The sequence below is a fragment of the Sander vitreus genome, chromosome 3 (assembly GCF_031162955.1).
Source record: "Sander vitreus isolate 19-12246 chromosome 3, sanVit1, whole genome shotgun sequence".
NCBI lineage: Eukaryota > Metazoa > Chordata > Actinopteri > Perciformes > Percidae > Sander > Sander vitreus.
The window spans coordinates 3,015,950-3,032,563 of record NC_135857.1 but is presented as its reverse complement, the minus strand read 5'-3'; the positions used below and the strand labels follow the sequence as shown (position 1 = coordinate 3,032,563).

Below are 16,614 nucleotides of genomic sequence, written 5' to 3'. Positions count from 1 at the left end.
GTTTGCAGGGTACTATCAGGAAAGATTTTCATGTCTTGGAGTTGTTTACTTATTTCTTACTAGACACTCCTTTCTGCTACTGTTTCTTCATTTTAATAATACTAAAACGTTCAGATTTATCCTCTATCTTTATATTCCCAGCATCTGTCCAGAATTCTAGTACTTAAAAATGACTGTTCTGCTTATGTTGAAATATTTTAAATTTAAGCGGACAAGCGAATCTGCATCTGTTCACCTCTGTTTGGATCTTTCCATGGATGTTTTAAGCATTTGTGCCAGCTCTCAATTTGATTTGACTTGGCATTGCATGTGTACTCACCTTTCCCTGTGCTCCCCCCCCCCCCCCCCCCTTCCCCCCTCCCCCCAACCACAACTACCAAACCTCCCCCTACATAAACACACACAAACTCCTGTAATACTCTGCTTACGTCTTAGTGCAGCACAACTCTTGCTTCACCTTTCATGACTTATTTCTCTCAGTTGGAGGCCAGACAGACAGAGCAGCCTGCCAAGTATTGAACACACACACACACACACACACACACACACACGCGCACACACACACACACACACACACACACACACACACACACACACACACACACACACACACGCGCACACACACACACACACACACACACACACACACACACAACCCATCATCTGTTATTGTGGATCTATTCCCATGAAAGACCAAAGAACCTCCTGCTCGGGCTTCTGGGAACCATTAGAGAAGGGATCAGTTACGTTTTGTGTGTGTGTGTGTGTGTGTGTGTGTGTGTGTGCGTGTGCGTGTGCGTGTGCGTGCGCACATATGTGTTTGTGTTCTTGCATGAGACTCTGTCACTTAGTCAACCTTGACCCTGGGCTATTTGGTCCTGTGGGCTTTGTTGTGGTGTTTGAGACACGTGTCAACTTTGACTCCACCTTCCCCTTCACGTCACCAACCTGGGTGCTCCCTCCAGCAGTTTGGGTATGGAAACATTCAGCATCTGTCATGCAAGCCACTTGTGCTTCAGCTCAGTATGTGCGTTCATCTTGAAGTGTTTTCATGCACACTAGTTATACTGACAGAGTTAATCCTCTGAGCACCTGGTTTGCTCCCGTTTTTGGGTCAGCGACCGGAGACCTGGTACCATCTTTACACACTCTGTTTTCATTACTTTGGCATCACAGTTAACCACAATAGAGAGAACTATCAGGCTATTATTAGGAATATATATATATATATATATATATATATATATATATATATATATATATATATATATATATATATATATATATATATAAGTCACAGAGTGAGACACATTCTCATCATTCATTGTCAGAAGGGAGGTCATTAATTTTCCTTTTTGGAGAGAAGGAGGAGTACACTGGTGGTATGGGGAATTGCTTCTTTGGAAAAGACATCACCATTCAGGGATTAACACACCAAATGTTGATGAATGACTTATGCATATAAGACAAGACAAATGCATTTGTTGTCTGAGCAACCTCAGCTAACCCTCACACTGCGGTCCAAAATGTTGGCGCCGCAAACCTGACATAGGCTTAAGATGTTGGAATTGAAAACATCCAAAATAAAAACTTTCCCCTGTTTCCCACATTCTTTTTTTTTTCTGCCCATGTGCTATCAGTGACCAGGGATACGGCAGGATCACAGAGGAGTCAAACTTGGTGAAAAATATTCCAGCCTGTAACTCCTACCACATTAAAGGCTTAGGGGCAAGTTATCTCAGTCCTAGCAAGATATAAAGCTAAAAAAGAAAGAAAAAAAGTTAAAACCAAAACAGCCCTGTCCCTCCTTTTTTAAACAGTTGCAGCTCATTTTAAAGCATGAAATTGAAATAGAATCAATGCAAGCTCTACCCTCTTAGGGCAGGATAATGAAAAGGCAAGGGTGCCCCTAATTTCTACAGAGCACGGCAGGTCTGGCTGTTGCGTGTCTAGAGCATGTGTTTACTGCCTCTTTCTTGATGGCTGCGGCATTCTCCAATGGAAAATCTCATAAACTGTGGCCAGACTGTTGGGCTGTTACAGCAGTGGTGGTGGTGGTGGTAGCACTCAGGTAGGCAAGGCTGTGTGTGTGGAGGGGATTATCTCTGATTTGGCCCTCACACGGCAACTTTTCACACTTTCTTTTTAAATCACTTGACTACACACAACCATAGAAAGTGGCATGTTTTATTGCCTTTGATAGCATGCTTTCATAACATAGTTGCTGTGTGTAACTGCCTCTATGAAACAGGCTATAATAAAGTACACCCACACACAGACACACACACACACACACACACACACACACAGGAAATCTCTACTCACATTTCACCCCTGATTCATGTCTCTGCAGGCTCTCTGTCTATTTTCAAACCTCTGGACCGTGAGGAGCAGGACATCTTTAACCTCACAATAACCGCTGAGGATCATGGGATACCCCAGCACTCGTCCAGCCAGCTGCTGTGTGTCCACGTGATTGATGTTAATGATGAGGTGCCCTGGTTTGAGGAGAGCCAGTATGAAGCCCAGCTCTCTGAGAACCAGCCCCCAGGAACTAGTGTGTTGACCGTGTCCGCCTCTGATCTGGACCAAGGTGAGACATACCACGTGCACTGACTTAGTTACTGCAGCTCTGGTACATTGAGTAAGCACTGATTTGGTGATTTGCATGTCCAAATAATACTAGGTAGCTTAAAACTGGGTGGTTGGAAAGTGAATGTCTTAGACATCTAAGTTACAGATAATGTTAATAAAAGTGAAATATATTTTGCGTATCCACCATCGGATCCACACCAAAATGTAACGGGTTCTTCCTTGGCCCATGCTCCATCCTTCCACCAAGTTTGGTGGAAATCAGGCCACTAGTTTTTCTTTAACCCTGCTGACAGACAAACAAGCAAATAGACAAACAAACCATACCGAAAAACATAAGCTCCTTGGCAGAGATAAACATAGTCATAGAAATGCTGATTATACGTAGTTATGTGTAACCTAGATGTCAAAACTTTTCAACTAAATTTCGCCTGGTTTTAACCAAGACACGTCAATGTCTTCCAAACTGCAAATAACCTAAAATCTTGCTGTATGTATGTTTGTGGATTTGTTTTTAAATGGATATTAGATCGTGCTGCTTCAGCAATTAAGACAAGCATAACATGCCTGTAATTCTGCTCAGCCTTCATGTGCTGAGTATGTGTTCACATTACAGACATTCACAGTTGTTTTTAATTGAGGACTCAGTGGGGTGGGGGTACAGAAAGGGTGCATTCCCTCAGACTTAGTCAGAAGCACATAAAACAGAAGGATTATAAACTTTCTCTCCAAAAGCAATTAGTGAAGTAAACAGGTGAGGTTGCCAGACTGCTTTCTGTTAGCACGCAATCTGGCATCCAGACACCTAAGAAAGGGCCCGCACTGCCAGATGCTTAGATAGCAAAACTTATGAAAAACAAACACATAAGTATACAAAACAATATGTCAAATATTGACAGCTTTCTGAGCTTCGGTGACATGTTGTAGTTTTTTGTTTTTTACAATCCATTTTTAAATTAAAGCAAAGTTACTGTGTTTTCTCTGTAGGAACCAATGGTCAGGTGACATACGGTGGTATCTCAGAGGAGGCTTTCAGCATCAACCCAGTTACGGGTGTAATAACGACCACCAAGTCGCTGGACAGGGAGCTCCAGGAATACTACACCGTGACAGGTACTGCCCTCTGACTCTCAGATAATACATGCCCTAAGATGACTGCTTTGAGATACTTTTACTATTTACTATAACGTGTCTTGAGAAAGGTCCCTGGGACCGAAACGTCCACAAATGAAACCAAATGCAGAGGTGAAAAGTGTGTGCAGGAATTTTGATTTTCTTTCTTTTTTAAATGGATCTTTGGGGGATTTAGTTCCCTGTACCAAAGAGGACACCAAGTAATGGATGTGCGTGTTGCTAGCTATTCTTCTTGCTTTGAGATATTTAGCATTAAGAGTTACTTTCGGAATTTCAAATTTGTCATGTGGCATTCTAGCCTGGTTGACACCAGACCCTTCTCAGTTGTAACTGAGAGTGGGTCTGGGGAAGGTTCATTCACAGCCTATTTCCAAAGGGGCGTCACCAACGGACGCCGCTCAAATGCCTCTGGGCGCAATTGGATAGTCCTTCAACCAATCAGACCAACGATCCTGGTGACGTAGCAGCAACAGCGGCATCAATGGTTGCTGCGCTTCGGTGGGTGGCCGTCATGTTGAATGTAAAAAAAAGCAGCATGCCGTCGCTGCGCTATCGTCATCGTGTAAAGCCCGCCTCAACGGTTGTGATTGGTGCCTCGATTTGGAAAAATTGGAAATGGGCTTGAATGAGCTCTTGATCAGTGGGAATTGCGGAGCAAATCTCAAAAATGCCAGAAGTTCGTCAGGGTTTACCCAGGCTAGTGGCATTCACCATTTCTTTAAAATCACCATTAATGCTGCATGCATTTTCCCTATGTTTTTTTTTGACAGTTTATGCAAAAGATGAAGGCCTTCCCCCCAACTATGCCAAAGCCACAGTGAGGATCAGAGCACTTGATGAGAATGACAATGCCCCTTTCTTTGGGCATCTCTACTACAGCATCGAGGTGCCTGAAAACCTGGAGGCATCGCCTCTGTTTACCCTGAGAGCCACTGACCAGGATGCAGGAGATAGTGGGGAGATAACCTACAAAATTACAGGTGATTTGGGAAATTTGTTTTGTTGTACCATTCGGTTTCTAAATTATCAGCTCAACTGCTCCCATGATTTTTGCATTTTTATGACATTTTATAATTGGGATAACCTTTTAAAACCATTTAGTTTAGTTCAATTGTTTCACAAAACATAAAAAAAAAAAAAAAATTGAAGAAATGAAAAAATACATAACGGCTTCTATGAAAACCAAATCAAAAATACAACCACTTGCCATTGCTCTACTTGCAGCGGGAGATCCATTGGGAGACTTCCGCTTGGACAGACAGTCAGGTGTAGTGTCCACTTCGAGGCCTCTGGATCGGGAGAAGAGGGCTGGCTACACGCTAACAGTCACAGCTCAGGACCAGGGCCACCCTCCCCTCAGCAGCAGCGCTAAGGTGGAAGTGACCGTTATGGACATCAACGATCACAGCCCCCAGTTTCAGAGTAGCAGCTACACTGCGGACATTTCCGAAGATGTCCCCATCGGCTCACTGGTATTGGAGGTGAAAGCCATTGACCTGGACCAAGGCCTTAACAGCCAGGTGATGTACTTTCTGAGCCGTGGCTCCCAAAGCATGTTCATCATAGACGAGAACACCGGCCGCATTATCACAGCAGCACCCGTAGACAGAGAGAGAACCGCCTCTTACACCTTTGAGGTGTGTGCCACTGACTCCTCCCCTGCAAACCCACGTAACTCCACTGCTCAGGTGACTGTCTACATTCAGGATGTGAACGACAACGCACCCTTCTTCATTCAGGACCCACTTATTGTGAACATCTCCGCCAGCAGCATGTCCAGCCGCCGAGTGCTGGCCACCATGAGAGCAGAGGACAAGGACTTTGGGGCTAATGGCTCTGTGTTTTATCGGTTCGCCAACCCTGTGAGGGGCTTCGCCATCAACTCACTGACAGGAGACATCCAGGCTACAGAGAAGCTGCAGACTCTGACCCAAAGCCAGAGGACTTTGATAATTCAGGCCATGGACCAGGGCAACCCGGCTCAATCTTCCTTGGGGGTGGTTATTATTTATATCAGGGAACAGAGCTACAGGGGGATTCGCTTCTCTCGCACGGCTCGGGATGTCAGTCTGCAGGAGAACGCTGCTAAAGGTTTGGATATTAGATTTCAATCTTTTTACTTGGACATTTGTGAATGGATAGTGGAAATAATAAGTAGAAGTGAAATGTTTTAACCAATTGTGTTTTTTTTCACCTTATAGGCACAGTAGTAACACAGACTCAGGCCCAGTACCCCGATGGCTCTCAAACTGGTATCAGCTACAGTATTTTCAGTGGAAACAGAATGCAATCTTTTGGAATAAACACCATTACTGGTTAGTACAAAGATGGCAGCATCCACAGTAAAACAATCTTTTTTTCCAAATCGACAGTGTGACTCATTGTTATTTTTCGTGAACTAGGTGAAATATGGGTCCAGAAATCTGAAGAACTAGACTTTGAGGAGACCCCTAAACTCCGCCTTGTGGTGAAGGCTGAGACGGCATCCTCCAGCTCCTACATGGCTGTCAACTTAATCCTGCAGGATGTCAATGACAACCTGCCACGCTTCCAACTCCAGAACTATGTAGCCTACATTAGAGAGGCACAGGGCTACGATTCCCCTATTATTCAGGTGCAGTAGGTGCCGGTTCCTCACACATTCATTATGGTTGGCTGTTTTTAAAGTGTGAAGTTGTAGAAGAAGAAAAAAAGAACTAGTTTCAGCAGTGTAGAGAAACTGCTCTGTGTTCTACGTGCCCCAAATGAATAGACTATAGAATCATTTGTTCCATGAAGCCAGCTACATATAGCCCATTTCTTTTTTATTAACTCTTGACTTCCAAATCCAAAATTTTTCACTAGTTCGTGTTACACTGAAACAGCTGTTTTTCTATATTTTCATTTTCAAAATGGGCTGGTCATTTCCTTAGGTTGCTGCAGATGACCCGGACCAGGGTCAAAATGGTCAGGTGACCTACTCTATCAGGTCTTCATCCATGAGTGGTTTGTTTAAGATTGACCCACAGACCGGCAGCATCACCACTGCAGCTATAATGGACAGAGAGATCTGGACGCAGACAAAGTGAGTTTTGCTCTTTTTCCTCTGTCTGTTATCACATGCAGCCATGTGGTTCCGCTCAGCTCAAGTCTGCCCTTTACATGTGCATGTTTCATGTTTGTTACTCTGATAATGCCCATTCCTTTTCAAATAACTTTGTAATAACTTGTATAACTTGTTTAATGGCCGGGTTGGTCAGTGGGTAGAGCAGGCGCACATCTACATGGTAGGTTTATGCCTCGACGCAGAGGTCCAGGGTTCAAGTCCGACCTGTGATGATTTCCTGCATGTCTTCCCCTCTCTCTCTCTCCCTTGTCTCACCTAGCTGTCCTGTCCATTTATAGGTGGAAAAGCCCAAAAATAATCTTAAACTTGTTTAATGGCAAAGCTCAATTTCTGTGCATATTTCCATTGAAAATACCAATTTTTATAAAAAAAAAATGTATATCGGTATATCACTTTACATAACTGCACTTTATATTTAGTCAGATCAGGGGTTGCTGCATAGACTGTATAAGTGAAGCCAAAACAGACCAAAGATGGTTTCTGTTTGTTTTTTATTAGTTATTTGATGCTAAAAAAAAAAAAGGGGTGTAACGGGGTGATTGACAGCTGGGATTGACTCACCATTGGTCGAGCGTGTGTATGGGCGGGACTTAGATATCATGGCTCCACCACCTGATCACTACTGCACAGACTCTGGCTCCAAAATTACAAGATGGCAGCACCCGTATCCAGGATTTTTTGGTTTCACTTTTACAATGGGAGGAAGGGAGACGCGTCATCTATCTTTATATATATATATATATATATATATATATATATATATATATATATATATATATATATATATATATATATACACACAACGCAACAAGTGGGCTATTTGTACTGTAAAATACTATATTGTAATGCTCATTCTGAAACAAAAAGAGTCTGATCTTGGTGGGGCTGAAACAATATATACACTGACATTCATTATGTGCACCAGGCTTGTTGTTACGGCAACGGACCGAGGAACCCCGCGGCTGGCTGGCTCTGCCACCCTCACTGTGATCATCATTGACCTCAACGACAACAGTCCCATGATTCCTCTGCATCGGGAGATCCGAGTGCCTGAGGGTAAGTTAGCTTCACAGGTGAAGTTAGTCCGCTGATCTTATCATAAAGCCTCACATCACACTCCCTGGCAAGCTCGCTCCGTGGGGCTCAGGGAGAAAAGTCTGACCCTATTACCAAACAAGCTAATTGCCAAGTTCCTCTGTTCATTTCCTGTCTATTAGATCAAGGTTTTTCAGAACAGGATATTTCCTAATAAAGTAAAACTGGCTGTGCTTCATTTCAGCTGCAACCTAAATTTCTTCTTTTCCTGCCTTCCCCACCTTATTATCATACAGATGCCCTGATTGGCACAGTTATCACCCAAGTAACAGGAAATGACGTTGACTCAGGGCCAGCCCTCTCCTACACACTTCATCTGGATCCAAACAGCCAAGGCATGTTTGGGATTCACCGGTATGGAGGAGGGGTGTCTCTGACTGGCCTTCTGGACTATGAGGAAAGGACGTGGTACACTCTGACCGTCCGCTCCTCCGACTCTAAACATCAGAGCGAGGCCAACCTCACTGTGCTGGTGGACGATGTGAACGATAATGCCCCCACCTTTACACAGGACCTGTATCAGGTGCAGCTACCTTCACACACCTGTCTTCACACCTGCATATACCACCGCCTTTTTAATTATTAGCATCAGTGGTGGAATGTAACTAAGTACATTTACTCAAGTACTGTACCTAAGTACAAATGTTGAGGTACTTGTAGTCTTTTCTTTTCATTCCACTTTTTACTTCTACTCCGCTACATTTCAGAGAGAAATATTGTACTTTTCACTCCACTACATTCATCTGACAGCTTTAGTTACTTTACAAATTAAGACTTTTGCTCACAAAACACATGTAGTTTATAAAATCTGATGTTTTATTATAAATGAAACTAGCCAACAATATAACGGCCTACAAGTCCAGCTGAGATGATCAGACCATTAAACACACAACTGTTTGGATTGTTTCAAAAATGTGAGGATTTTTCTGAATTGAGTACTTTTAATACTTTAAGTACATTGTCCTTATGATACTTAAATACTTCTACTTAAGTAACATTTTCAATGCAGGACTTTTACTTGTAACAGTGTATTTTGCCTTGATGCATTAGTACTTTTACTTAAGTAAAGGATCTGAATACTTCCTCCAACACTGGTATTAGCATGTTAGTTAAAGTGTTGAAGTATCTGTAACGGGTATATAACTTTATCTGTATTGTGTTTCTCATTAGGTGACTGTATCAGAGCACCTCCCAGCAGGCAGTGCGGTCATTACAGTAACCGCCACTGACCGTGACTCCGGGGACAACGGGAAGATTACCTACAGAGTAATGTCATCAACTAGGGGCGTCTTCTACATTGACCCAAGCAACGGTAAGGTTACTGTGTGCACATTTATGGTTGTTTATAACTATTTTCTAACCAGAGCTCCCCTAAATTACCCTTCATAAAAATCTTATCCCCTACGGCTCTTCTTGGATGCACATTTGGGGTTTGGACATATTTGCAACAGGCATTGCAAAATATTTAATCATTTTGTTCATTAAAAGTCATTGAAAGCCAGATTTAATGTTATTTGCCTCAGATGTTTTGCTTGAGATAGCATCTAAAAAATAAAGAGGACTCTTTTTGCCTCAAGCTGTTCGGTCTCCTATTCTCAAGTGCAATTCCTTTTGCCTCAAATAATGTTCCCTTCAAACCTGCCACAGTGTTTAAAAAATGATTTATTTGAATGATTCATTGTTATTTCTTACATAGCAAACCACCCTTTGTAATGCACAACGTTGATAATGAAATGATGAGCTCTGGATAGCAGATTAAAACGATGTTTCTCTTTTTCTTTTTAATCTTACAGGTACTCTGTTTGTCAACCAAAAAACTGAGTTTGATTTCAAGAATCCCTCCATCCTGGTGGTTATTGAGGTGCGGGACCAGGGCACTCCATCCCTTTCATCCGTTGCCACTGTCCAGGTCCAAGTGTCCGATGTCAACGACAACGCCCCCATCTTTCACCAGTCCGAGTACAGAGCCACTGTGAGTGAAGACGGGCTCCCTGGATCAACTGTTCTGACCCTAGAAGCTGTGGACGGAGACCTGTCCCGGGACAACTGCGGTTTTGATTTTGCCATTGCCAGTGGCAACTCCGGTAATACCTTCCAGATTGAGAGCAGCGTCCGCTTCTTGGAAGGGCAGGGCTTCCAGACGGTCGGCAGCCTGATCCTGGTGGAGGAGCTGGACTTTGAAGCGGTGCCAAGTTATAACCTCACTGTTGTGGTATCGGATCGTGGAATCCCCCAGCGTAGCTCTAGCGTGCCCATCCTCATCAGTGTTACAGACGCCAATGACAACCCTCCAGCTTTCAGCCGAGCGGACTACAGTGTAGTGCTGAGTGAGGGTGCAGCAGCGGGGACAGAGATCTTGCATCTTTCTGCCACAGATCCAGACTCTGCTCCCAACGGAGAGGTGCAGTACTCCATAAGCTCAGGGGACGACACAGACCTTTTCCAGGTAGACCAGTGGACCGGAGCCTTGAGGCTGCGCAGAGCTCTGGACAACGAGAGACGGTGGTCCCAAATGATTGTTGTCCAGGCTACTGACGGTCAGGGCCACTACGCTTTGGCCCCAGTCAGTATCGAGGTGAAGGACATCAACGATAACCGGCCCTTCTTTCCCCTCAAAATAATAACTGCGAGCATCAGGGAAAACCAACCCCAGAATGCCTTGGTCACCATGCTGCACGCGATCGACCATGACAGAGGTGTTTTTGGGCAGTTGAGGTACTACATGCTAGACAACTCTAAAGAGGGAAGGGAGGCCTTTCTCATGAACCAAACTTCAGGAGAAGTACGGACTCGCTCTGCTTTTGACTTTGAGAAGGTGAACTCCTTCCATTTTGTGGCTGTGGCCATGGATGCTGGCAACTATTCTGCTACAGTAACAGTGCAGGTTTACGTAACAGGGGAGGATGAATATGATCCTGTTTTCACCTCCTCCGAGTTCTCATTTGAAGTGCCTGAGGGAGCAAAGAAAGGTCAGATCATTGGCAAAGTGCAAGCCAGAGATGAGGACGGAGGTGTGGACGGCATTGTCCTGTACTCTCTAGCAGACAGCTCGCCCTATTTTGAAGTCAATAAATCCACAGGAGCAATTTCCTTAAAGATGGACAGCTACAGTACACATGCGAGTCGCTCTAAAAGAGAGGTGCGTGTGATGACACTGGACGTGACCGCTCACAGCCCTCTGGAGACGTCCCGCAAAGCAGTGGCCAAAGTTAGCGTAGACGTGACCCATACATCTTTTGGTCTCACCGCTGACGTGAATATGCTGCTCGTCAGCGTCATTGCAGTATCCCTTGGGACCATAGTCATACTCATAATAATTGCTGTGGCGCTCTTTTTTGTTAAACTAAGACGTCGGAGGAAGGTTAAAAAAGCGCAGAGCCGAACACCAGCGTCGGGGACCATGCTGCACAAGTTTGAGGAAACAAAGATAGAGGCCAATGAAATGATTTACCACCAGGCCCTCCCTGGATACACGGCTGATCAGAGCGGCAGCAGTGGAGGTCCATACCCTCGTGGAGGATCCCTGGATCCCTCCCACTCCAGTGGGCGTGGCTCTGCGGAGGCGGAGGCAGCCGAGGATGACGAAATCAGAATGATCAATGAATACCCTAGAGTGTCAAGTATCTCCTCTTCCATGCAGGAGCACATCTCTGCCCGAGGCCCGGACTCTGGGATCCAGCAGGATGCGGATCAGCTATCAGACGTGTCCTGCGAGCCTTCCATAGATTGGTTCAAAGGGAAGAAACTGGGCAGTCTGAATAGTACTTTATTAGCTGGCCAGGTGCCAGTATACAGGGACGAGGGGGGTGGGTATGTGGGTGTGGGACGGGGACTGAGCATCTCCCACCCTAAAGATTATACTTTCCCAGAGGATGGAAAGCCTGCTGTGGATGGCTCCCTGACAGCCATCGTAGCCAGTGATGAGGAGCTAAGGGGCAGCTATAACTGGGACTACCTGCTAAACTGGTGTCCCCAGTTCCAACCGTTAGCTAACGTTTTTACTGAAATAGCACGTTTAAAAGACGAAACAGCTCCTCCTCATCCTCGCAGGTCATTTCACCACAAAGCAAAGGCAGAGTCCAGAATCGACCCCCCGCCTCTCATAACCTCTGTGGCCCACCCCGGGGCCAAAACTGTACCTCCGAAGCCTGCTGTAGGGAGGACCTTCCCCCACTTGGCTTCTTTACGAAGATCTCCCATCAGCGCAGAGGGATCCATCTCCTCAGCCGCCATGTCTCCGAGTTTCTCCCCCTCTCTCTCACCGCTGGCTGCACGCTCTCCTGCAGTCACGCCCTTCAGTGTCTCCCAGGGCCCCTCTGCATCAATGATCAGCACAACTGAACACAATTTAGAACACAGCGAGGAGGCAGAGCTGCGCATTTGAAACTCTACCGACACATTCTTCAAGGGTGAATTAAAACTGAGTCATTTCTGATTTCATCACTTGTTCTACTGTATGACCACAACGGCTGCAACCTGAAATGAGTCAATGCTATTCTCGAGAGTACACAAGGTTACACTAAGAAGTCCAAATAGCTGACGTTGTGGTGCTTACTGAAGACAGACTGAACTACATGACTAACAGGCCAAAATGGACTATGCCTTTTTTGTGTGTTTGTGTGAAAGGAACTCCTCATTCTTCTGTTGATCAGTGTTAATTTGCACATGCGGATGGAGATTCATACATGATGTCAATATTTTGTACAAAAGCATTGTCTATATTTTTATATTTCCATGTGGTTTCTGACGAGAAATGGCATTAAAGTGTCAAGCGGTTTGCTCAAACCTCAGAATATCTTTCTATATTTGTATATTTGTAGTTTGTACTGTATACTTGTTTGTACTGTAAGTAGATTTGATCTTGTAATTCCTAACCTTGTGGTTTTAAATGAAGCTCTTCATCATTGTGTTATGAATTGGGATTTTTGTAACAGATTATTGTAAACATTTACAGAGAAAGAGACGTCCTTGCTTGAACAAACGAAACATCAGCCAGAATAGACTATTGTGTGATCAGATTTTCTGCGGATCCAGTGTTTGATCTCACATCAAAAGGCAATCATGAATGTGAAATGCTGAAAAGTTGTCTCAGTCCTCAACACACGTCCCTTCATTTTTTTGCAAAGAAAAATGGAACTCGACATCCAATGATCCTGTCCTTCAGGTGCCCTGGCTTTAATTTCTCACAGCAAACCTTACTGCTTTCATTTTATTGTGAAAATAATTCACGCGAGGAAGAACATTGAGGAGATACGTTGTAAATGTAAAACATTTTTCCTCTACCAGCAGCCTTATCATTCCAGAGAATGTAAGCATGTGTCGGTCATTTGTCTACTCCTCTAATGTTCCTCAGTAAAATAATAAAGAAATGTTACTTAAGCTCTAAATCAGTGCCATCCTGACACTGAAATTTGCAGCAGCTTTTTCTCATTTTTGTCCTGATTTTTTGTATAGATTTACTGACAAACTGTAATGAATGTTATTTTGGACCACATTTGTCCCCTCTTTTTCAATAGCACTATGAAGAATACTATATGGATTAAAAGTAATACTAACAAATGTTACATACGGTATGACGGAAATATGAAAAAAGGTATTTTTATGAATGTTCAAACACCACCAGAGAATGTTTAATGAAAAGAAATCCATGTCATGTACATGTTCAGCCATAATTCACGTAATGCTTTTACACAGATGCCTATGCTATAAATACATTTGTGATCATAATTGTGTTTTTGGCATACTTTACAAAATGAAATAATGTGTGAACTTGCATTAATAACTACGTAGAGTCCTGCTGTGGTCTAAATGTGGATTCCTCTCGCCTTCAAATGATTATAAAAGTATTTTGTTTGCTTATTCCCCAGTTTTAGACCCTTGCTAACATTACCTTAAGCAACACTAACATTCTGCAGTATTATTTTAAAGTTATTATATATGTAGACTTCGGAAGCTGAGAGGCTAAGTAAATTATTTACAAGGATGCTATTTTTGACCGTGGCCAAATATACATGAACACTACCTATTTGATAGAAGGTACCTTGTTGTTTGTTTTGTTTCGTATTGAACAGTGTTACCTGCCACTTACGTTTCATATTTGTCCAAATTGTGCGTGTTATGGTGCCATAGAAGAGAAGTTCCTCACTAGCTCGTCCAGAGAAATGTTTTGAGCAAAAAGTGCCTGATTAAAGTACTCATGTGAACACATTGTCGTCTCTGTCACATCTTTCTCAGCTCAGAATAACGGTAATGTATGGAAACGAACCATACAATTATGGTTGTTATATGCAGTTAAAGGAGAATTCCGGTCGATTCCAACACGTAGCTCTGTTGTTTGGAAATTTGGAGTGTTGTCAGTAGCAAGAAAAACTAAACCAATCGGTGCTGCCTACACCGTGTTATCCCCCTGCTAGCGATAGCACCCAACAGGCTTAAACAGGGCAAGTTTTAAACGTGTTTTTAGCCTCTAAACATGCTCGAAATGTCATTACAAGTGCCTACCCATGTGAAGTGATTCCTTCTGAGCGAACACAGAAAATCTGACTGGAATATTGGATTGTATGAGTTCGACAATCGACTAGTGTTGACTTGACCGGAAAACAGGAAACAGAGGCATGTGCACTGGCTGGATTAACACAACTTTTATTCCTTTCTGTCACATCTACAGCAGTCAGATTCGCTGTGTTCCATTAAGGAATCATTTCACATGGGTAGGCACTTGTAATGACATTTTGAGCATGTTTAGAGGCTTAAAACACGTTTAAAACTTGTGCTGTTTAAGCCTGTTGGGTGCTAACGCTAGCAGGGGGATAACACGGTGTAGGCAGCACCGATTCTTTTCGGTTTTTTTGCTACTGAGAGCACTCCACATTTACAAACAACAAAGCTACGTGTTGGAATTGACCGGAATTCTCCTTTAATCCATAGATAAATTCAGGATAACAAGTGAAAGATCCCAAAGATAACCAGTGTCTTGCATTCGATTTGTTCAACAAGCAGGCAGTGACATGACATTTGTTGACCAATGTTCTACCCTGAGGGTTTAGAAGTTGGGCCCCTCTGATCACTGATGTTTTGTTGATTTAGTTACCTTCAGAAGGCCCAATAGTATTTTCAACATTCCAGACTCCCAAAATCTAAGTACAGCTAAAGTATCTACCCCGTGCAACTCAAAACTCCCTATTGTCCCAGGGGAAATTGGATAAATGTACAAATGTCAAACAGCCCAGTTCAGTCCCAGTATTGTCCCAATCTTAAGAAAACGTATCTCAAATGAACAATATTTGACTTAATGGTAGCCATTAAGTGTTATTTAGAACGTGATAGGCAAATATGATGTAACACAATACCATAACAAGTTATTTGAAGTAATGGCTTTACAGATGTCTCACCTCTGTCTCCCATTTCTACTGAAAGCAGCCATGAATAACAACAAGAAAGTTGAAGCTTTTCCAGCACAGATGAAGACAAAATACAAGACTTTGAAATAAAACACACTGGAATCCATAAATAAACCTTCAATTGCTTCACATGAAATTCTCAGATCAGCCTTATTCCATTCATATATTTGTTTGTTCAAATTAGCACCACATTAACATGGAGCCAGACCTATTTCCATCCTGCGTTTGTGTTCTAACGCCCATTCTTCAATTTGGCCAAAAGGTCTCATTCACATTATGTTTTGCAGCTCAGAAGTCATTCATCATGTAACACTGACCACACCAAATCCCAGGTCAGATCTCAATTTCTTATCTTTAGGCGTATGCAGCTGATGCTCTCACAACAATTCTTAAAGTATTATTACTTCTCTGTTATTGTGCCTGCACTCTTTGTTTTGCTACTTTAGAAATACCAGTGCATGTTGCTGTTTCTACTAATTGCCCTCAATTTCTATTCCCCAGATCATATAACACATAAGAACAACTTGGTGAAGTAAAGCAAAGTTGAGAAATAAGTACAGTCCTACAGTCAATCTTTAGTTTGACTTAGTCTATATCGACGACGTTCCACTTCCGGGATTGTTCAGGTTCCGCCGGAAATTCCGCCGGATGTCCCTCATCCCTTACTCAGATGTCCGTCACCTTCCTCTTTCTTTGTGTTGGCGTTCTAAACTCCGGTGGATTTCTGAAGACTATGGTTAACTGCTCCTCAGATCTCTGCAGGGTAAATCCAGACAGCTAGCTAGACTATCTGTCCAATCTGAGTTTTCTGTTGCACGACTAAAACTACTTTTGAACGCACACGTTCTACCAAAACAAGCTCCTTCCCGAGGCTATTTTGCAGAGGCACCATCATTGAGTGCGGTGCTTAGCGCTGCCCAAGACGATTGTGATTGGTTTAAAGAAATGCCAATAAACCAGAGTACGTTTCTCTTCCATCTGTGTGAACTAGCCAGACCCTCCTCTGCAGCGCTGTGGAGAAAGGTCTGGCAATGTGAGACTAGAACTAGAATGGTTTCATATTGTACATAAATCCTCTGTGTATAAAATGGAATACTGGTTCTCAAAAACATCCAAAAGACTAAAAACTATGATCACTTGTTTTTACCCCAATGAACTGTTCATCAAACGGCAGAAAGTTCATGTTGGCTTGCGTAACATCAACTTTTCTCTCTTTCTGAAATGTATTTGTCAGAGCTCTTTTGAACTTTTGCACATGTAGGGACGCATGCATGTCAAAAAATGTTA

General features: G+C 43.2%; 1 protein-coding gene across 1 annotated transcript in view; it reads left to right on the top strand.

The window, feature by feature from the left end:
• Window positions 1–14,127, top strand: part of LOC144515146 (protocadherin-16-like) — a 94,104-nt gene extending 79,977 nt beyond the window's left edge. The window contains exons 11-21 of the mRNA XM_078245730.1: window positions 2,354–2,593; window positions 3,580–3,705; window positions 4,497–4,706; window positions 4,951–5,817; window positions 5,928–6,041; window positions 6,129–6,340; window positions 6,639–6,790; window positions 7,758–7,888; window positions 8,164–8,450; window positions 9,098–9,239; window positions 9,721–14,127. Of these exons, the coding sequence (XP_078101856.1) occupies window positions 2,354–2,593; window positions 3,580–3,705; window positions 4,497–4,706; window positions 4,951–5,817; window positions 5,928–6,041; window positions 6,129–6,340; window positions 6,639–6,790; window positions 7,758–7,888; window positions 8,164–8,450; window positions 9,098–9,239; window positions 9,721–12,311 (5,072 nt within the window). The 3' untranslated portion in view covers window positions 12,312–14,127. The remainder of the gene's footprint in view (window positions 1–2,353; window positions 2,594–3,579; window positions 3,706–4,496; window positions 4,707–4,950; window positions 5,818–5,927; window positions 6,042–6,128; window positions 6,341–6,638; window positions 6,791–7,757; window positions 7,889–8,163; window positions 8,451–9,097; window positions 9,240–9,720) is intronic.
• Window positions 14,128–16,614: the final 2,487 nt, after the last annotated feature.